Genomic DNA, 22,606 nt, shown 5'->3' on the forward strand with positions numbered 1-22,606 from the left:
TACCAGCAACTAGGAAGGCTGAGGCAGGAGAATAACAAATTCAAAGCCTGCCTAGGCACTTTAGTGATAGTCTGTCTCACACACAATAAACAATTAAAAGGACTGGGGATATAGCTCAGTGGCAGAGTACCCCTAAGTTCCATCCCCAGTACTACAAAACAAAGCAAAAGTATGTAGAAGTCATACTTAGAACAGCCATAACATAAAGAATGGAGAGAATGGGGATAAATAGACTTAAATCGCTGGAAGATGCTATGTTAACATTTGTGAAAAATTTAAGCATGTATATATGTGATACCTAAAGCAATTATTAAAATTTAGGAAGAGGTATGGTTGAAAAGCTAACATAAATTAAAATGAAAATCTAAAAACTATTTAAATTATTTGAAAAAACCTAGGAAAGGAAGAACAGAGAAAGAGAAAAACTGAGATGACAAATGGAAAAATTAATAAAGTGGTAGCCATGAATCCAACCATATCAATAACTATAGTAACTGTAAATAGACCAAAGATTCCAATGGAAAAAATGATAATCAGTACAAGCTAAATAGCAGAACTAACCATCAACTAATTATAAGAAATGTTCTTTAAATATGAAGCTGTACTTTAAATATAAAGTTAAGGTTACATACACACAAACACATAACACTAATGGAATCAGGTGTCAAAAAATTGAATCTCAAATATATGTCAATTTATTTTCAATGAAATTGCAATAGCAGTTCAATGGGGAAGGAAAATCCACAAACACTGATGGACAAACTGGATATCCACATGGAAACAACAACAGCAAAAGAACATCTACTTTTGCTTCATAAAATACATAAAATTAAATAAAATGCACGAGGGACCTAAAAATAAGCCTAAAGCTCTAAAACTACTAGAAAATAAAATAGAAAAAAAAAACTTTGCCAATTTGAGGTAGGCAGAAATTTGTCAGAACACAAACGTATTAGAAAAAAATAAGAGAAAAAATTTTGTGAATTGGACTTCATCAAAATAAAATATTTGCTTTTTGGAAGACACTGTTGAAGAAAGTGAAAGGCAAGCCACGGAGTAGGAGAAAATATTCTCTACCATATATCTGATATATGACTGACTGGTATTCAGAATAAATACTCAACAATGAGAAGACAACTCAATAACATCTCACAAAAGTTATCTTAAGTAAATGATAAGATGCTTAATTATCATCAGAGAAATGCAAATAAAACCATGACAAGATACCACAACAAATATTATAAATGGTGCAATGAAAAAGACTGGCAATAGCAAGTATTGTCATGGTGGAAAATTAACTGGGACTTTTAAACATTGGAGACAGGAATGGAGAATGGTACAGCCATTTTGGAAAATACAGAATTTTCTTTAAAATGCAGTCATTTGCTATCATATAGTCTATTCATCCTATTCCAAGGTACAAACACAAGAAAAATGAAAACATATGTCCACATAAAATCTTTTACAAAAACATTTATAGCAGTTTTATTCATAATAACCCCAAGTTGAGGAAAACCCTAATGTCCATCAATCAGTGAATAAATAAACAAAACATAATATAACCATACAAAGACTTTACTACTCACAATACCACTGAACTATAGTGAACAATATTCAGCAGAAGAAATAAATTACTGATGCACAAAACAATAGGAATGGATTTGAAAATAATTAGGCTGAGTGAAAGAAACCAGACACAAAAGAGTATTGATGTATAATTCCATTTATATAAAATGCAAACTATACCATAGTAATAAAAAGCATATCCGTGGTTGGCTGGGGCTATGGACAGATAGAAAAATTGACTATAAAAGAAAGGAGGAATCTTGGGGGTCCTGAAAACATTCTATTGTATTTTTTATTCAAGTGGTGATTTTTCATATATATACAATTGTCATAACTCTTTGAATTGTATATTTTAAATATATGTAGTTTGTTATACATAAATTACTTATCAATGAAATTTATGAGAAAAAAAATAGAAAGGCCTTTTTCATACACATCTTCTTAGCTGAAATTCATTTTTCACTGAGTAGTAGCTTTAATCCAGAGGTTCTGGTTCTGCCTTCTGAAATCATGCCTACAAAAGCACAAAGAAAAATATTTATTCCATTACAAGAGTCCCTCAAATATCAGAAAAGAGCCAGTTATTTACTGAGTCTTTTCTTGTCCAAATTATATACTGTTCCTCTCTAATCTCCTAGCCTGTTTCATTAGATAGTCTTAAGTCCTAAGTTCCTTAACCTTCCTATTTTCTCATCTTTGAACATGCTTTAGTTTGTCATCATTCCTTGTAAAATGAATTATCCAAAACTGAATGCAATACTCTAATGTTATTTGCTAAGTCTTATTCAACGGAAATAGTGTGGTTTGTAGAAAGAGCAGGGGACCAGCCAGGTGCAGTGACATGTGCATATAATTTCAGCAGATACGCTGAGGTAGGAGGATCACAGTTCAAGGCAATTAAGGGAGACCCTGCCTCAAAAATGAAAAAGGAAAAAATTGTGTAGTAGCTCAGTAATAAAATGCCCTGGGTTCATTCCCCAGTTCCCATCAGACAGACCGACCAGGTATAGCAATTTGAGTTCTCTGTCTCTGCCTTTGACTAGTTTTTTTTTTTTTTTTTTTTTTTTTTTTTTTAACAAAGCAATCATTGTAGATTTCTCAGAATTATGAAATAGTTGAAATTATTTGTTTTAACTAAGATTATTTTATTCATTTTTCTCATACAGAAATGGAAGTATAAATAAGAAACATCTGAGAAACTTTCTCAATTAGGAAACAAAATCAACTGAGATATGTTGTTTATAAGTGACTGAGGCTTAAAAATTCTTTTTGTGACTTGAAAAGAATTATTTAGCTTTGTATTAAATTTGCTTGGAGTGATATACATTTTTCCATTTGCATGTGGATCAATACCACTAACTTTTGCTGTTAGAGATTTTTCCAGTTATGAGAGTGCTTAAGACTATAAGAACAGACACTACATGCTTGGTCTTGGCCAAAAGGCTGAGAAATGTTCCAATCATGTGCTTTAGACCATGCAGATTTGTGACTTGCTATGCAGCATCTGTGAGTTAGAAAAATTCAAAACATATGGGAGCTCAGATGTTAGACTGGGAGAAATAAAATATTTAAAAATTTCAGAGCTATTTAGAGTATGCTATGCTATATATATTTTTATGTGATTTGTGTATATGAATGTATTGGGAAGGATGCCACTTGGAAGTTAAATCAAAAGGAAAAAATATATTTTATACTTTAGTTCTACTCCAGATAACAATAGATGTTACAAATAAAGTGTGAATTTGTTCAGAGCCAGAGATTTTAAAAATATACTTTTTCTAATTGCAACATTTAAACAACAACAAAAATCAATGTCCACATCTGTTCAAGGGAAATGTCATAATTTGTAGAAGGAGCTGGGGATCAGGTCTAGGGAAGTTTATATACAGAGTCACTATATTAGATATCAAATATTTATGTCTAGGATATTTCCCAATTTGGGGAATATTTCAGTTAAATCTTAAAAATGGTATTTTAACATTGGGAAAAATGTTTAAACTCACTAAGTGAGTTATCCTATAGGCTATAAGCCAAAACTTCCCCCAAATAGCTTGTGATACAAAGCATTCTGCTGGAAAAAGAGGTTTCCTATTAGTTACCTGCTCATTCCTATATGTGTTGAGTCAACAGAAAGTGTCGACACAGGTTGTGGAATTTTTCAGGACTTCTTTTTAGAGATACTGCTGTAATTTTTTTTTCCAGGACAGCATGTTTTAAATGTACTGTTAAGTAAGAAACATAAAAAATACCTAAATAAAGTTCCTACTATTCAATGACACCTTATAATTTGATACTTACTCATGAGTATCTGAAATTTTTCTAATAATACATATTAAATTATTTCATTAATGTATTAATAACTCTCTTTCTTGTTTTCTGGACTTACAGGGATTTTATTTCAGATCAAGTCTCCTTGTATTTTTTAAAATTCTAAACCTTCACTTTTGGGGATGTGTTCCTAGCTCGAACACTTTCACCTGGACTTACTTTAGCCCACACTGTTCTAGGTACTAATGGAAGGACAATATTCCTTCTGCTTGAATATATAATACATTCTCTACCAGTTGTCTACTGCATTCTTCCCTCATAACACACACATATACAATATATATAATCTCTCATTCATTCACTCAGGCATGCACACACATACAGCATTCATGTGAATTCTCAGGCATGTGAATTTTCCCACATCAGTAAATGAGCAAATGCTTATAAACAGTTGAATGATATCTCATTTTTTTTGTGACAGTGGTGTTTCCTAGGCTGCTAATCTGATATACACAACATAAGATAACAATATAGAGAACTCTTTCCCCACCAAAGACAAATTATTACTCTGAGACCATTTTGTTGGAATCCTAGTTTCTCTGACACATCCCATTGACAAGAGGACAGACCCTCTTGTCTCCTAGCTAACAACTGGGGGAATGGACTTGATGAACTGTCACCTTTAATAATATGCCCTATTAACCATTGAAAATAACATATGCCTTTCATAAGCTAGGTTCACCTTCCAAAGATGATTTCATATCCTAGTTGTTGTCTACAATTCTAGAGCTGTATGTTAGCTTTTCATAGTTGTGACCTACATACCTAACAAGAAAAACTCAGAAGAGGACAGATTTATTGTGGTTCATGGTCTCAGAGGATTCAGTCCATGGTTGGCCACCTTCATTTCTCTGGGCCTGAATTACAGAATACTATGGTGGAAGGGCATGACAAAGGATATCTGCTTAGCTCATCTCATGGCAATTAGGAAATAAGGAGAGGGGCTAGGGACAAGATTAATCCTTCCAGGGCACACCCCTAGTGACTTACTTCCTTCAAGTAGGCTCTACATCCTAGTATCCAGTTGTCAATGGATTGATTAATCAACAGATGAGGTCATGATTCAGTCATTGCCCCGAAACCCACCTCTGAATCTATTTGCATTGGGAAGATGCTTTCATACATGAGCTTTTGGGAGACATTCCAGATCCATACTATAAGAAGCTATCCTTTAACCTTGGTGATACTTCATCTGCCTGTTTGAGCTATGTGCTTTCTAAGGGTAGTGGATCTCTCCTAAGCAAGATGCTTGACTTTGGAAGCCTTAAGGGTAGGCCCAGGTAATGTCTGTAAGCATGGCTTAAATGCTTCTGCTCCACTGCTTCACATTCAGCTCTTTGCTTCCTGGATGTCAGTGCCTCTTCCTTAGGTTGCCTACAACTTTTAGGTGCCTAACTTAAGCACTGAGATGTTTTTATTCCTTCTAAAATTTCCCTCAAGAAAGATATCTCATGTTCTTAGGACTGGCAGGAGCCATGAACAGCCATAATTTTTAAAGTAAATATTCAAATTTAGCCCCTTTCCTTCTCTGGTGATAATCAATAGTGGAGGCTGTTGTGAGAAAACCGATGTGTCTATTTTCTTTGGCTTTAGACTCAGGGCAGATATGGACACAACACTCTCAACATTGTTTCAAGGATCATCCAAAAATGTTAAAATAAATGCTATTATATGTACTGTGCTTTCTCAATGCTTTGACAAAATTAAACAGAAGATAACCCATGGTTAAAAGCATTATAAGTCAACATAGATCACAAATGAATAATGATCTGCCAGTTGCAATAGTATCTCTCACTATCCTCTGCCCCTTCCTGGAAAGGATTCTAGGCAAATGTATTATTCCTGCTTCTTCGTGACATTTCTCATTTTTTATTCTATTCACATCTTAATCTGTCCAATATCATAACTGGTTATTTATAACACAAAAGATCTCTTAATATAATCTCTAGAAATTATCTTATTTCTAAACAATATGTGGACAATATTAAATAACCCTTGATCATATTATTTCAAGATCTTGCTAATTATTTTTTTGCCTTAAGATAAAGACAGAACAAAAATGCTGGTGTAAAAAATCTGATTCCTGACATTTAAATATCTTTAAAATGTTTTTTAGTGGCTTTTGAAAGTTTTTTCAAGTAATCTTTTTACAGGTATAATGTGTTCCATGTTTCATTTTGACAATCTTATATAAGATCAGAAGATTCTGAATGTCAGAATCTTGTAAGAGTCAGCTGAGGTCTATTCCATTCAGGTTCTAACCACCTGAAGGAATGTGTTAATTCTTATTTATCTAAGGACTTTAAAATGGTAATGAAAGAATTTATTAAGAATGGCTAAACCTAGTGTATTCTGCAATGAGAAGTGTGTACATACTATACAGACTTCAATACAACTAGCCATAGAAGACATTCACTGGTTACCACTCTCCACTTACCCCTCCTGAAGGAACTGGTATTATTTTTAACTAGAAAATGATTTTATTTCCCAAGTTTGACCTTTATCTCCTGGGATATATGTTTCTTACTTCAGGATTTTGTGTTACCACATTTTGGACTCTATTTATATAATCAAGTACAAAGAACAATGATTTAATACTAACTGAATCTTTATCAACTGACTTATAATACATTTTTTGCTGTCTGGGAACCCTGTCTGGAAGTCCTATTAGAACAAACATGCTTGGCTTTGAAGAAGAGAGATATTTTAAATTCATTTTGCAGGAGTAATAAATTTGTTTTATCTGAAAAACATTTCTCTAAAGTAATTGTTTCACCTTTTGGTGATGCTCATAACTCAAAAGTTAAGAAATGTCAAATTTTCTTTTTTAATACTTTTATTAGTGCATTATAGTTATACATAATAGTTGGGTTCATTGTGACATATTCATGCATGTACAAAGTTTAATTTGGTCCATTTTAGTCCTCATGACTCTTTTTTCCATTCCTCCCCTTATACCCTTCCCTCTTTTCTAGTAGTCTTCCTTATATTTATTTATTTTTAATTGGTGCTTTATAGATATACATAAAGGTGAAATTAATTGCAGTATATTTATACATGCATATAGTGTAATTTTGTCAAATTAATTCCACATATCTTCTCCCTTCCCTATCTTTATAGCTCCCCCGCAGTCTCCTTTTTCTATTCCACTGGTCTTCCCTCTATTCTATGAGATCCGATTACTCTACCATCTTCATTTCCCTCTTACTTTGCTATAGATTCCACATATTAGACAAATTATTTGACCCTTGATTTTCAGAGTATGGTTTATTTCACTTAGCATGATTCTCTCCATTTCCATCCATTTACCAGCAAATGCCATAATTTCATTTTTCTTTATGGCTGAGTAAAACTCCTTTGTGTACATAACCCCATTTTCTTAATCCATTCACCAATTGAAGGGAATCTGGGATGGTTCTATAACTTGGCCGTTTTAAATTGTGTTGCTGTAAAAATTGATGTGTCTGTATCACTATAGTATGCTGATTTTAGTTCTGTTGGATAGATATTGAGGAGTTGAATATCTGGGTCATATGGTGGTGCCATTCCTAGTTTTTTTTTTTTTTAACAATCTTCTTAATTTTTTGATAATTTTGTTTTATTTATTTTTATGACTTTTATGTGGTACTGAGGATCAAGCCCTGTGCCTCATCCTTGCTAAGCAAGTGCTCTACCACTGAGTTACAACCCCAGCCCCCATTCCTAGTTGGTTTTTTTTTTTTTTTTTTTTTTTTTTTTTTTTTTTTTAGGAATCTCCATATTGTTTTCCAGAGTGGTTGTACTAATTTGCAGTCCCACCTGCAGTGTATGCATGTACCATTTTCCCCAAATCTTTGTGTTCTTGATAATTGCCTTTCTGACTGGAGTAGATGAAATTTCAATGTAGTTTTTATTTGTATTTCTGTGATTGCTAGAGATGTTGAACGTTTTTTCATGTTTACTGGCCATCTATATTTCTTCTTTAGAGAAATGTGTATTTAGTTCTTTAGCTCTTTTATTGATTGGGTTATTTGGTTTATGGTATTAAGCTTTTTGAGTTCTTTCTATATTCTGGATATTGATCCCCTGTGAGAGCAATAGCTGGCAAAGATTTTCTCCTGTTCTATAGGCTGTCTCTTCACACTCTCTTTTCCTTTGTTGTGCTGAAGCTTTTCAATTTGATGCTTTCCCACTTGTTGATTCTTGGTTTTACTTCTTGAGCTTTAGGAGTCTTTTTAAGGAAGTCACATCTGTGCCATGTATTGACCCTATGTTTTCATCTAAATATTCAAAGTTTCTAGTCTAATTCCTAAGTCTTTGATTGACTTTGATTTGACTTTTGTGCAGGGTGAGAAATAGGGAACTAGTTTCATTCTTCTACATATTGGATATCCAGTTTTCTTTCCTTGATGTGTCTTTGTTAAAAAAGGCTGTCTTTTCTCCAACATATATTTTTATCACCTTTGTCAAGTATCAGATAATTGAAATTATATGTATTTGTCTCTCTGTCTTCTGTTCCACTGGTCTTCATGTCTTTTTGATGCCAATACCATGCTATTTTTGTTACTATGGCTCTAATATAATTTGAGATCAGGTATTTTTAAAAAATATTTATTTTTTAGTCTTAGGTGGACACAATATCCTCATTCTGTCCTTACGTGGTGCCAAGAATCAAACCCAGTGCCTCACGCATGCTAGGCGAGTACACCACCACTTGAGCCACATCTCCAGCCCCAGGAGATCAGGTATTTTAATGTCTACATCATTGCCTTTCTTGCTCAAGCTTACTTTGACTATTGAGGGTCTTTCATTCTTCTGAATGAATTTTATAATTTTTTTCTGGTTCTGTAAAGAATATTATTGGTATTTTGATGGGGATTGCACTGAATCTGTATAATGCTTCTTTTAGTATGGCCATTATCATAATATTAATTCTGCCATCCAAGAACATGAGAGGTCTTTCCATCTTCTAAGATCTTCAGTTTCTCTCTTCAGTGTTCTATGGTTTTCATTGTAAAGGTATTTCACTTCCTTGGTTAGATTAATTCACACATATTTTAAATTTCTGATGTTATTGTGAATGGGATAGTTTTCCTGATCCTTTTTCAGCAGAATCACTATTGGAGTGAAGGAAAGTTATTGCTTAATGAATGTTGATCTTGTATCTGCTACTTTGCTGAATTTATAAGCTCTAGAAAGTGTTCTTGTGAAGTCTTTTGGGTCTCCTAGATGTAGAATCATGTCATCAACAAAAATAGATTAATTTGACTTCTTCTTTTCCTATTTGCATGACTTTAACTTTCTTCTCTTGCCGGATTGCTCTGGCTAGAGTTTCAAGAAGTATATTGAATAGGAGTGGTGAGAATGGACAGCCTTGTCTTGTTCCTGATTTTAGAGGAAATGCTTTCAGTTTTTCTCCATCCAATAAGATGTTGGCTTTGGGTTTGTCATATATATATAACCTTTATAATATTGAGGAAAGTTTCTTCTAGCCTTAGTTTCTCCAGTGTTTTTAAATACGAATGGGTACTGGATTTTGTCAAAGATCTTTTCTGTAACTATTGAGATGATCATATGATTTTTTCCTTAATTCCATTTATGTGGGATGAATTATTTTATTGATTTGCATATGTTTAATTAACCTTTCATCCCTGGGATGATACTCACTTGATCATGATGTATCATCTTCTTAATGTGTTTGTAAATGCTAGTATTTTATTAAGGATTTTTGCATTTATGCTCATCAGGGATATTGGTCTATAATATTCTTTCCTCGATGTGTCTGTCTGTTTTGGTATCACAGTTACACTGGCTTCATAGAATGTATTTGAAAGTGTTCCCTCCCTTTCAGTTTCATGGAATAATATGAGGAAGACTGGTATTAGTTCTTCTTTAAAGGTCTGGTAGAACTCAGCTGAGAATCCATCCAGTCATTTTTTTTTCGGGGGGGGGGGGTTAATTGATGTTTCAATTTCATTGCTTGATATTAGTCAGTTTAGGTTTTCTCTATCTTCCTGGTTTCATCTGGCCAGATCATAGGTGTATAGAAATTTGTCAATAGCTTCTAGATTTATAAATTTTCAAAATAGTTTCTAATGATCCTCTGGATTTCAGAAGTGTCTATGGGGTTATCTCCTTTTTCATCTCTAATATTGTAAATTTGGGTCTTCTTTCTCTTTCAAATTATTTGGCTAATGGTTTATCAATCTTGTTTATCTTTTCAAAGAACCAGCTCTTTGTTGCATCAATCCTGTATATTGTTTTTCTTTTTTATCCTCAGAACCAATTTTTTTTAAAAATTTTGGTTCTCATCTTAATTATTTCCTGTCTTCTGCTGATTTGGGCATTAGTTTGTCCTTTATTTTCTAAAGCCTTGTTGTGTAGTATTAGATTATTTACTTGGGATATCTTTATTTTTTTAATGTAGAGATTCAAAATGCTATAAACTCTCCTCTTATAATATCTCATTACAGGCCCTCCTTAATTTTAAGATTTGATTTGAGAAGTCAGAAGTAAGCCTTATTGGTTTGCCTCTAAATGCAATCTGACATTTTTTCTCACAGCTTTTAATATTCTTTTCTTATATTCTGTATTAGGCATTTTGATTATAATGTGTCTTGAAGAAAATACTTTTTGATTTTGTCTTTTTGGGGTTCTTTTTACACAGGAGGAGTAAATATTTTTCCTGAAGAAAAAAATTAAAATGAGATTTCCTGAAATATAGGTATGAGGTCTTGTGCAACACCATTAAACATTCTCTTTAATAGCTGAAAGTTAGGAAGTTATTTTCTAATCAATACAGTCTGTTATTTATTTATTTATTTATTTTTTTGGTTACATAGCTGCTTATTGAATTTTTCCCTAAAGACCAATTATCCCTGGATTTGTGCTTCATTCCGTCATCCTTTTGCTTTTTGAGCATCTACTAAATGCATAGGTAGCATTGGACTCTTCCACATAGAATTGTGTATAACTCCCTAAACTTCTTTTTCCTTCCAAGAATTCCATCCTCAAAAGAACTACCATTATTTCCCTTATTCTTTAATTTTCTCAGGTATTAGTGGTACAGTTTTCAGTTTCTTCTCAAATGATTGCTTAACCTTTTCTTATCCAAGTCTGATAATATATAAAGCAACACATTTTGGCTCTCACCCACAAAAATAGTTCTATGTCTTCAACATTTCATAGTTCCTGCTTCTCTAGAGTCACCAATTTTAATGTTTCCATATCAACTCCTTCTAAATAGTTGGAATTTAAAAGAAGATTACAGAGAAACATTTGATGATGTTGGATATATGTTCTAGAAATCATGGCATCAATTGCATTAGCCAAAAACTGTCTTTCTCAGTGTCATTAACACCTATTATTTGTCTTTTAAACTCCTCTAGTCTAGCAATTAAAGAAATGCAAATTAAATTTACACTGAGATTTTATCTCACTCCAGTCAGAATGGCAATTATCAAGAATACAAGTAAGAATCTTTTCTCCAACGTATGTTTTTGGTGCCTTTGTCTAGTATGAAATAACTGTATTTATGTGGGTTGGTCTCTGTGTCTTCTATTCTGTATCATTGATCTATATGCCCATTTAGGGGCCAATACTATACCATTTTTGTTACTATAGCTTTGTAGTATAGTTTAAGGTCTGGTATTTTGATGCCTTCTGCTTCACTCTTTGCTAAGGATTGCTTTGGTTATTCTGGTAAATGGACTAAAGAACTGAACAGACACTTCTCAGCAGAAGATATGTAATTGATCAACAAATATATAAAAAAAGTGTTCCACATCTCTAGAAATTAGAAAAATGCAAATTAAAACTAAGATTTCATCTCACACCAGTCAGAATGGCTGTTATCAAGAATACAATCAACAATAAGTGTTGGCTAGAATGTGGGGGAAAAGGCACACTCATACATTGCTGGTGTGACTGCAAATTTTTGGTGCAACCAATCTGGAAAGCAGTATGAAGATTCCTTGGAACACTTGGAATGGAACCACCATTTGACCCAGCTATCCCACTCCTCAGTCTATACCCAAAGGACTTAAAAACAGCATATTATAGTAATGCAGCCACATCAATGTTTATAGCAGCTCAATTCACAATAGCTAAACTGTGGAAGCAAACTAGATGCCCTTCAGCAGATGAATGGATATCCAGAAACTGTGGTATATATATACACAATGAAATATTACTCAGCATTAAAAGAGAATAAAATTATGGCATTTGCAGGTAAATAGATGGAGCTGGAGAATATAATGCTAAGTGAAATTATCCAATCCCCAAAAAACAGAGACTGAATGTTCTTTCTGATAAGTGGCTGCTGATTCATAAGCGGGGGAGCGGGGGGTATGGGAGAAATGGAGGAACTGTGATTGGGCAAAGGGGACAGAGGCGAATGGAGGGGGCATGGGGGCAGGAAAGATGATGAAATGAGATGGACCTCATTATGCTAGGTAAATGTGTTACTGCACACATGGTGTGATGCTGCATCATGTACAACCAGAGAAATAAAAAGTTGTGCTGCAATTATGCATAATTAATCAAAATGCATTCTGCTGTTATATATACCTAATTAGAATAAATAAATAAATAAATTAAAAAAGAATACAGTGACAATAAATGTTGGCAAGCAAGTGGGGAAAAAGATATAATCATAAATTGCTGGTGGGAATGACAATTGGTATAACCACTGTGGAAGCAGTATGGAGAATTCTTAGAAAACTTGTAATGGAACTACCATTTTACCCAGTTATCCCACTCCTCAGCATACACCCAAAGGACTTAAAATCAGCACACTACAGTGATACAGCCACATCAATGTTTATAGCAGCTCAATTCACAATAGCTAAGCTGTGGAACCAAACTAGGTGCCCTTCAGCAGATGAATGGATAAACAAAATGTGGTACACATACACAATGGAATATTACTCAGCCATAAAGAATGAAATAGTGTCACTTTCTGGTAAATGGATGGAACTGGAGACTGTCATATTAAATGAGATAAGCCAATTCCAAAAAAACAAAGGCCTAATGTTCTCTCTGATATGAGGATGCAGACTCACAATGTGGGGAGGAAGGAGGATTGGAGTGGAGGTTCACCAGATTGGACGGTGGGGAGGTGAGAGTAAGGGAGTGTGGATGAGAATGGCAAAGACAGAATGAATCAGATATAACTTTCCTATGTTCATATATGAATACACGACCAGTGTAACTCCACATCATGTACAACCCAAAAATGGGAAGTTATACTCTATGTATGTATGTCAAAAATACATCGTACTGTCATATATAACTAAAAAGAACAAATACAAAATTTAAAAAATAAACTAGTCTTTCTGGAAATTATATATTGCCCTCCATTTTTATTTAAAATGGGGTCCTCCCTTAACCCTAGTCCACATGGATCTACTTTGTTGATCCATGATGATCCCACCTCCCCTTGCATTGATCTAAACATAAGAGCTTAACCTATAAAACTCTTGAGAATAAAACCCTGGATAAATCTTTTTAATTTTGGATTTCACAACAACTTCATGAATATAACACTAAAATCAGGGCAACAATAGAAAAACAGATAAATTTGACTTTATCAGAATTAAGAACTTTAATGCACCAAAGTATACTATCATAAAAGTATCATAAAAGACAATCTATTGAATAGGAGAAAAGATTGCAAATACATACACACACACACACACACACACACACACACACACACATTTACAGGTTCGCTGAGGGCAGACTTTACAGTGCACTGCAGTGATGGACCCCACCCCACTGTCTGGCAGAGGTCCCTCCCAACTGGCAACACATCTCTATCCCACCAGGAGCCCCCACAACCCTCACACCCAGCAGTCCACTCCCCACCTAGTGGAACTCATGGCCTGATGATTCCTCTTGTATGAGGAACTTAGAATATCCAAGCTCAAAGACATGCAAAGTAGAGTAGAGGTTGCTAGGAGTTGGAGGGGAGGAAAGGAAAAAGGAGTTCTTGTTTAATGAGTACTAAGTTCTTGTGGAGGATGATAAAAAACTTTAGGTATAGATAATGGTGATGGTTATACATCAGTATGAATGTATTCAAAGTCACTGAATTATACACTAATGAATAGTAGAAATTATAAATACTATGCATATTTTACCACAATTTAAAAAGAAGGAAAGGAGGGAGGGAGGGAGGGAGAGAAGATGGGAGGAAGGAAGGAAGGAAAGAAGGGAAAAGAAAGCTCTTTAGGTGGAAGCTGAAGCAGAAGGAGCCCTGTGTTCTTGACCATAAGAGTCTAGAATAGTCGGACTCTCTGTCTTGCTAAGCTGCAAGGCAGAAGGAGGAATCAGTCTTGGTTAAAATACCAGACTCTTGCCTTTCCTGCTGAACTTTCATAGATTTTTTTTTTTTCCTTGAACAGACCGATTTTTTTTTTCTGTTTGCTCCTATGACCATTTTCAGAGGACATGGCTAGTTGTTTCTATAATTTTCACCAGTTTCACTGGGGAATGAATTAGCAGAGCTCCTCACTCAGAAGTTGATATGGATGACTTTTTATTTCAAATGTTAAGTTATGCTATTTAATTTGGAGAATAGTTATAGCATTGACTGTAAAATTAAATCTTTAGGATTAAAATGTTCTCTTGAGAAATGTGGCAGCATGGCTAAAAAACAAGACAATATCCCCAAAATGGGATTTTTAGTAATCAATGTCCTGATGTTTCCTTTTAAAAACTAAACCTTTCATACTTGTATGAAGTTATTTTAGGGGAAAGGCAAGGCTCTGTAGCATTCCTAGTACATTCTTGAATAAATGATTGGATTTGTTTATGAACATGGTACCATTTGCTACTGTGTGCTTTCTTACTGTGTGTTTCTCTGTACTGGCCTGTTGCTGAATCCCTTAATTTATCACAGATGCTGTTTTAGTTTGGGTTGCTACAACAAAATACCATAGACTAGGTGGCTTAAATAATTTATTTCTCACAGTTCTGAAGACTGAAAAGTGCAAGATGACTGTACAGGCAGATCTGGTGTCTGCTGAGGGTTTCCTTTCTGACTCTCTTTACATTCTCATAAGGGGGGAAAAGAACAAGTTGGGTCTCTGGCCTCTTGTTTTATAAAGGCAATAATGTTATTCATGAATGCTCTACCTCTTGAACTAATTGTCTCCGAAAGGTTCAAATACCATCACATTGGGGATTAAATTTCAACATATGAATTTTAACAGATTGGAGGATTCACAAGCATTCAGTTCCTAACATATGTATCTTATTTTGCTAAGGCAGTTTCTTATATATAGGTCCAGTACCTTTGAGAGAAATGGTAATTCAGCTTTTCTAGTATGAATAGTTTATGAGGTCATTAGATTATTAGTTATTTTGCCCAAAATACTTAGTTTATTAGTTTATCATTATTAAAATATTTGGTTTACCAAAGTCCTGGAATGATTTTATGTTCCAGGGAAGATGAAAAAATATTATTGAGCATTTATCATATGCTAGGACTGTTATCACTATTATTTTATTTATCCCTTGCAAGAATATTTTTGAATTAGGAATCATTAGTGTCATTGGGGATAATGAACTAAGACTTAAAGTCTGTGTTTTTCCAAGGCTACATAGCTAATAAACAGAGATGCAGAGAGAGGAACCAACAGGAATCAAGCAGATAGTAGCATATGAACTCTATATGTGAGATGTGGGGGGTGTCAAAGAAAGGATAAATATCCCTGAAAGAAAGACATCATTGATTAGTTGCTATTTTTCCATCTACAAAAGTTTTCAGCAAAAGCAACCCCTGTCAATCTTCAGACAACAATTTTGTTAAGGAAATTTAAAAGGTTAACTTATAGTTTGTTCACATTTATGAGTACACACACTGTTTCTGTACACCCTTGATGGTTAAACATTTTTCAGTGTCATTGCACTTTCAAAAATATTTATTTTTGAAATTTAATTTTATCTCTAAAATAAGTTCATCAAGGTCTTATTGCCCTCATGGGTGTCATTATGGTGTTTTGATAAATAATATATATATAAATATATAATAATAATAAATATAATAAATAAATAAAGCACTTTTTAGGTAATAATAAAATGGAGGTCCCAGAGCTGAGGCCTAACTTCCATGAGAAAGGCAGCTTGGAGTGTGTTTGGGAGTGGGGTGCTGTTGGGGCAGTGGGAGAAGCAGGCTGTTCGGGAACAGCTATCACTTGGGAGACTCTTAACACCTAAAATCAAGATATTTATTTAATAAGAGTTGACACAGTACACTGTGAATAATGTATTCAAAGTCAATCATAAATACTGAACAAACCAGTCGCAGAGGAAAAGGAGAAGTCGAGTCCCAGCGATCCATTGCTTGGAGCTCGGCTAAGACCCCTTGAGGGGGGTCCTGCGAGGGGCTAGAGAATCGGCGCTCCGCCTCGAGCTGCGGGCGGGGAGGTGAGGACTGGGAGCGCAGGCAGGAAAGGTGGGGACCGGCTTGGAGGCCCGCAGGGAGGTAGGGACCCAGCCCTGGCGGGGCGCGGTGTTGGCCAGCGGTCCCCAAGCTTCAGGCCCGCGTCTGGGCCGGCGTTAGGCTCCTCAGCGCGTTCCTGTCAGAAGAAGACGGGGCCACCTGACTCGCGCACGTTAAGGGACCCGCCCGCCACGGGGCTGGTCGTGTGGTGGTGTTTTGTCCCGTTAGCTGTGGCCCCCCCTTGGGTGTGTGTCGGGGGTTTCTCTCCTGAGGTAGAGTTGGGCGGGCCTCCGCATCTGTTTAGGCGCCTCGTCTTACGGCGGCGGGAAGGAGACCGCGGTGGAGTGCGTGGCCCCAGAGCTCCGAGCGTGGGCCGCGCGGGCGCCGTGAGGCTCCTGCGCGGCCGGGGGAGTTCTAGTGGGCGATCTGGGATCTAGCGCCCCGCGGGCCACCACGTGGGAGGGGAGCCTGGGGCTGCGACTGTGGTGCTTTTCGCTGTCTGAGACCTGGAGACTGCGGGAATGTGTCCCCTTACTGTGTCAAATTCCCTGCAGTTGCTGAATGTTGGTCTCGGTTTCTTCACTAACGATTTCTAGCAAATCATTAATTTATTTGTATATGAGTTTCTGCACTTTTGAAATTGTATTTTTAACATTAAAAATGATAAAGTCATAGGTACGAAAATTTTATCAATAAGGATTATAAAAGATAAAAAGTGCTATAATATTATCATTGTAATTAGAGAAGGCAGCCTCAGCCTCCAAAGCCGCTGGGATTACAGGTGCCAGAGTGCCCGGCTATAATAGTTTAAATTTGTAGTTTTATTGTCTTATTTGTAGTTTTATTGTCTTTTTTTGCAGCTTATTTTACTCAAGCTGGGCGTGGTGGCGCACACTAGCAATCCCAGCAGCTAGGGAGGCTTAGGAGAATCTAGTTCAAAGCCAGCTTCAGCAACTTAGTGAGGCCCTAAGCAACTCTTCAGTGAGACCCTGTCTCTAAATATAAAGTATAAAAAAGGGCTGGAGAGGCTGGGGTTGTGGCTCAGTGGTAGAGCGCTTGCCTTGCATGTGTGAGGCAATGGGTTCCATTCTCAGCACCACATAAAAATAAATAAAATAAAGGTATTATGCCCACTCACAACTAAAAAAATAAATAAAATAATAAGGGAGCTGGGGATGTGACTCAGTGATCAAGCACCCCTGAGTTCAATCCCTGATACCAAAAAAAAAAAAAAAAAGAAGAAGAAGAAGAAGAAAAGAAACACAAGCATATAAATGATGTTAGCCTTCAGATTTTCTTAAATTCTGAGGTATTATTTTAAAGTCAATAAACATTTGTTATTTTTTTGGACAGTATAAAAATGACAAGCATTTTTATTTATTCTTTTTCATATAATTGTTTTCAAGTTTTAACATTGGTTATCTAATAACGATGTTAACAGATTGTCCGAGATATATAAAACCATATTAATTTATTTTTTTTACTATATCTTTTTGTTGATGACTGAGTGATTAGTAAATTGAGAAAAATAAAGAGGCCAGTTAAACATATTAGAGGACAGAAAACCCAGCAACTAAAACAGTGAAAAACTCCACAACGTTCTAGATCAGTAAGAACAGTCTTAAGGCCATTTGCAGGTTTAGCCCTCTTATCAGTGGTATTTCTCCAGAGATGGACTTGGAAATATTCCTTTCTTCCCCACATCAGTCCTACTTGTATCTTTTTTCCATATCAGGGAATTCTCAAAATTGGTAATGAGGATTTCTCCTCAAGATGGTACTCATATAATTTCTTTGATTTTAATTTCTATCCTGAGGATGAATTTGTAATGTATTAACTATCACAGAGTAAGTGAAAAATAATTCACGTTTATGATTTGTGCATCTTATTTCATGTTTTGACCTATAGAATGTTCTGTCTTGTTTCAGAATTTAGAGAAAAAATTGGAAGGTAGATTTAGTGTGCACAGGGAAGTAATTGGAATAAGAAAGAAGCAATGTGAACCTGTAGAAATGGTGCTTTGGTTTCCTTTCACATTTGAGTCTTTTTTCAGCCCTACATTATTCCTGGTGGCCAGAGGTGAACATTTTTAACCTTTACATCTCTGAATATCTTAAAGCAAAAAAAAAGGATTTTACACCATGAGTGTAAAAATATGTATGTGTTAAATTTGTTTTGTAAAAGTTCAAACACATGAAAAATCAACCATTATTATGAACCCACACATACACGTTACATAGTTTTAGCAGTTACCAACTTGTCATAGTTTTAGCAGTTACCAACAGTTACCAACTTGTCACTCAGTACATTTCTACCATTCCCCCTTTATTTTGAAGCAAATTCCTGCATAGGTACATAGTTGTATTAGAGGTACACACATTCACAATAAATTGTAATATCTTAACTCAAAAATAATACTATAAACAAAGTATTAACCCAAAAGGAGCAGTTAATTTTGTGTCATTGAAGAGGACAAATTTAGAGAAGTCTTTGAAGAAGAAATGACATTTAACCTATACTTTGAAGAATGGACAAGAATTTGCCAGGAAGAAAATATTTTAAATATTGGTGCAGTATGAAGAAAGGGGTACAAAATGTGAAAATATATGAATGAGTAGAGAACACAGTATGTTGATATTGAAATGCTTTGAAAGTCACAGAAGCTGCAACTATAAGACTCATCTGTGGTTATATTTTAAAGGACGTTCTGAGAAATTAATGATTATAGTTTACTTATCCATAAATATTTTCTCCATCTTTGTAAATAAAATATAAACTACCTTTTCTATATCTTGTAGATTTATGACAAAGTCCAGTTTTCAAAGATGTCAAAACTAAATGACTGCTTGTTTTCTGTGGATAGTTTGTTTTTTGAAAATCCAGATGAAATTGAAAAGTAAGTCTATCTCAAGGGTTAATAATATAGTATATTATTTTAGAGTTTAAAAAAATTAGGGAGTTTATTTTTTTTCTGATAAATACACAAATAAAAATGGCAGATCAACAGAATGATTGTATATTTAGAAACATGGAATTCAGATTCACTGGTAAGTAAGGTTCAGCATCTTAAATGTTATAGTTTTAAAAATTTAATTAATTCCTGCCAGTTTTATGTTCATTTGCTTTACATTTCTAATTTGTCAAGTTGTTCTTGACTAAGGTAAAGACTGGAAATAATGGTCAAAGAGTAGCTGAGAACAAAAAGTGATGACACGTTTTGAAAACAGAATGAGCATGTACCAAAGACTAACTGTCATAAGCGTATTTAGCACAGACAGTGTGTAGGGATGGAAATAAAGATGTGAGACCATGTAGATTGCTCTCAATTCTGAATTTTATATGTATTTGTTATAATAACCTATTTTAATGAACCCCCTTATTGCTTTCACTCCTTCATTCTAATAGTAATTCAAATATTGATTGAATGCTGAAAGGATATAAAAAGAAAGAAATTAACTTCTAAAAGTTAAAATCTAATTGAGTTTAGACACACATATGGGAAGTCATTAATAAATAATCTGACTATGTAAATCATGATCCAGACTTGAATACTTTTTTTAACCACATATTTCAATATTCTGTATTTAAACTCATTACATAGTATGATATAACATATCCATGACTCATATTCGGGCTTTTTTTTTTGGACACAGAATCAGTATTTGAAATATTCTATGGTTAGTTATAAAGGAAATACTTTTAAATATTAAAAACTTATGATGGTGGTGGTGGCAATGATGATGAAGGACAATAGTTTGTTCTTGTTTGAGAATTGTGGTTAGCTCCTTTTAAGAGTATGAGAAAGTAGAAATATGTCACTTGGGGATTATTTTTAATTAATTTTTTATTTATATATGACAGCAGAATGCATTATAATTCTTATTACACATATACAGCACAATTTTTCATATCTCTGGTTGTATACAAAGTGTATTCACACCAATTTGTGTCTTTATACATGTACTTTGGATAATAATGTCTATCACATTCCACTATCATTTCTAACCCCATGCCCTGTCCCTTCCCTTCCCACCCCTCTGCCCTATCTAGAGTTGTCTATTCTTCCCATGCTCCCTCTCCCTACCCCACTACCAGCCTCTTTATATCAGAGAAAACATTCGGCATTTGGTTTTTTGGGATTGGCTAACTTCACTTAGCATTGTCTTCTCTAACTCCATCCATTTACCTGCAAATGCCATTATTTTATTCTCTTTTATTGCTGAGTAATATTCCATTGTGTATATATGTACAGACTGGAAAACTTTTGAGAGTAAAAAAGTACATCCTGCTGGAGCAGCAGGAGTAAATCAGGACTGTAAGTCAGTGTATTAGGATTACGGTTAGGCAAATTTTGGAACATATGATTGTTCTAACAATAAAACATTAAAAATGTATGAAAAATGATTAATATTCATGCAATAAAATTTCAGATTTGGAAGAAAGTAACCTTTAGCCAGATGATCAGGTCAGGCTTTATGGTAGTGGGGATAGGCTTCAGGAGTCTTTGAAATATCTGATAATTCTTTGGACATAGAGGAAGTAGGCATTGAAGGCCCACTGTTAAAGGGAAAAAAAAAAGGAATGAAGATGGGACAAGTTACAGTACTTGAGCGGATAGTATATAGAAGTTTTTTAGAGTAGATGGTTCATAAAGGAGACAAATGGTGCATAGAGTTCTAAAGTTGAGCATAGATTGTTGTGGGTGTTAAATGCTGTATAATTCTCTATGTGTTAAAATCTGTGAAATTAAATCAACAAACATTTCCTGAACAGCACACCTAATTATATAAAGCACTGTGCTAAGTACTGCTTATATAAATGGAAATAAAAGCAAAGCCCTTAGATATTTACAATCTAGAGACAGTATCAGACTAATTAGCTATTTCTATCTATTATCTGTATACATACATATACACACACACAATACAATAAGTATGAGAAATATTGTGGATTCAGTGGATAAAAAGAGGGGGAGAAAATCTTTGAGAACCTATGGAAATTTCTTGGAAAAGGTAGAATTTGAAGTGGGTTTTAAATGAACTTAAACTCTAGTGCCTAGAAAAGCACCTGGCATGTGCTAAATAGTTGTTGAATGGATTAATGAATGAATAATAGTAGAATTTCTATAGGTGGATATGGGTATGAGGCTGAGTACAAGGTCAGGAAGAGTATAGAGTTTATCTTTTTAAATTATTTTTTTAGGGGGGAAGGTGGCACTGGTGATTGAACTATTTAGTTACATCCCCAGTCCTTTTTAATTTTATTTTGTAAGACAGAGTCTTGCTAAGTTGCTATGGCTGGCCTCAAACTTGGAATCTTCCTGCCTCAGTCTCCTGAGTCACTGGGATTACAGGTGTGTACCCAGGCCCAGCAATAAAGGATGTATCTTTGAATAAAGATGAGGAGGCACAGAATGTGTTATCTGTTTGGTATTGTACTAGCTTTCCATCACTGTGACAAAATACTTAAACAAAGCAAAAGTTTATTTTATCTCGTAGTTTTGAGGAATTTGGTCCATGATCATTTGGTTTGTTGCTTTTGGGCCTGTTGTGAGGCAATACATCATGGTGGGAGCACCTGGTGGAAAAAGCCCTCACCTCATGGCAGCTGGGAATCAAAGAGAGGTGAAAGGGTCAGAGTCACACTCTCTCTCAAGGGCATCCCTCTGGTGAGATAAATTCCTCCCCCCTGGGCTCCATCTCTTAAGTGTTTCACTACCTACCAATAGTGTCACAAGCTGGTAAGCTAGCCTTTTAACATATGGGCCTTTGGAGGACACTCATCCAAACCTTAACAGGTATATAACAAGTAGTTCAGTTTACCCTAAACCTAAAGATATGTGTAGGAGAATTAAAACTGTAAGGTACTCTAAGTCCCTTGGGAAGTTTGTCATTATCTGAAAGCCACTGAAGAATTTTGAATAGAGTACTATGATGAAAATGATTCTAAATTAATGTAAGAATGTGTAAGGTGTATTAGAGAGAAAGCCTGGAGGCAGTGAATTCAGTTAAGACACTATTGTTCTTAATCAGATGTAAGTTGATTAGGATCTTAATTATAATAGTGACAATGGAAATACAAAGAAAATGATGAATTTCAGAAGCATTAAAAGGAGTATGTATTTATATACTGTGAATAAAAAAAAAGATTATGCTATGGTTTGGATTGGTGACTGGGAGAATGATGGCACCTCTAGAAAAAAAGAGAGAAATAATAAAGAAGATTTAATTTTATGAGGAGACTGAATAGTAGAGCTAGATGTATACTTCTTATATCCCATTATTC

At 34.8% G+C, this 22,606-nt stretch overlaps 1 protein-coding gene across 2 annotated transcripts in view; it reads left to right on the plus strand.

The window, feature by feature from the left end:
- The first annotated feature begins 19,146 nt into the window (after positions 1-19,146).
- The window catches only part of Hfm1 (helicase for meiosis 1), an 82,987-nt gene continuing 79,527 nt past the window's right edge, over positions 19,147-22,606 (plus strand). For both annotated transcript variants that reach the window (XM_076861969.1, XM_076861971.1), the window contains exon 1: positions 19,147-19,217. In XM_076861969.1, the coding sequence (XP_076718084.1) occupies positions 19,147-19,217 (71 nt within the window). The remainder of the gene's footprint in view (positions 19,218-22,606) is intronic.

Source organism: Callospermophilus lateralis, chromosome 7 (genome assembly GCF_048772815.1).
Source record: "Callospermophilus lateralis isolate mCalLat2 chromosome 7, mCalLat2.hap1, whole genome shotgun sequence".
In the NCBI taxonomy this organism is placed as follows: domain Eukaryota; kingdom Metazoa; phylum Chordata; class Mammalia; order Rodentia; family Sciuridae; genus Callospermophilus; species Callospermophilus lateralis.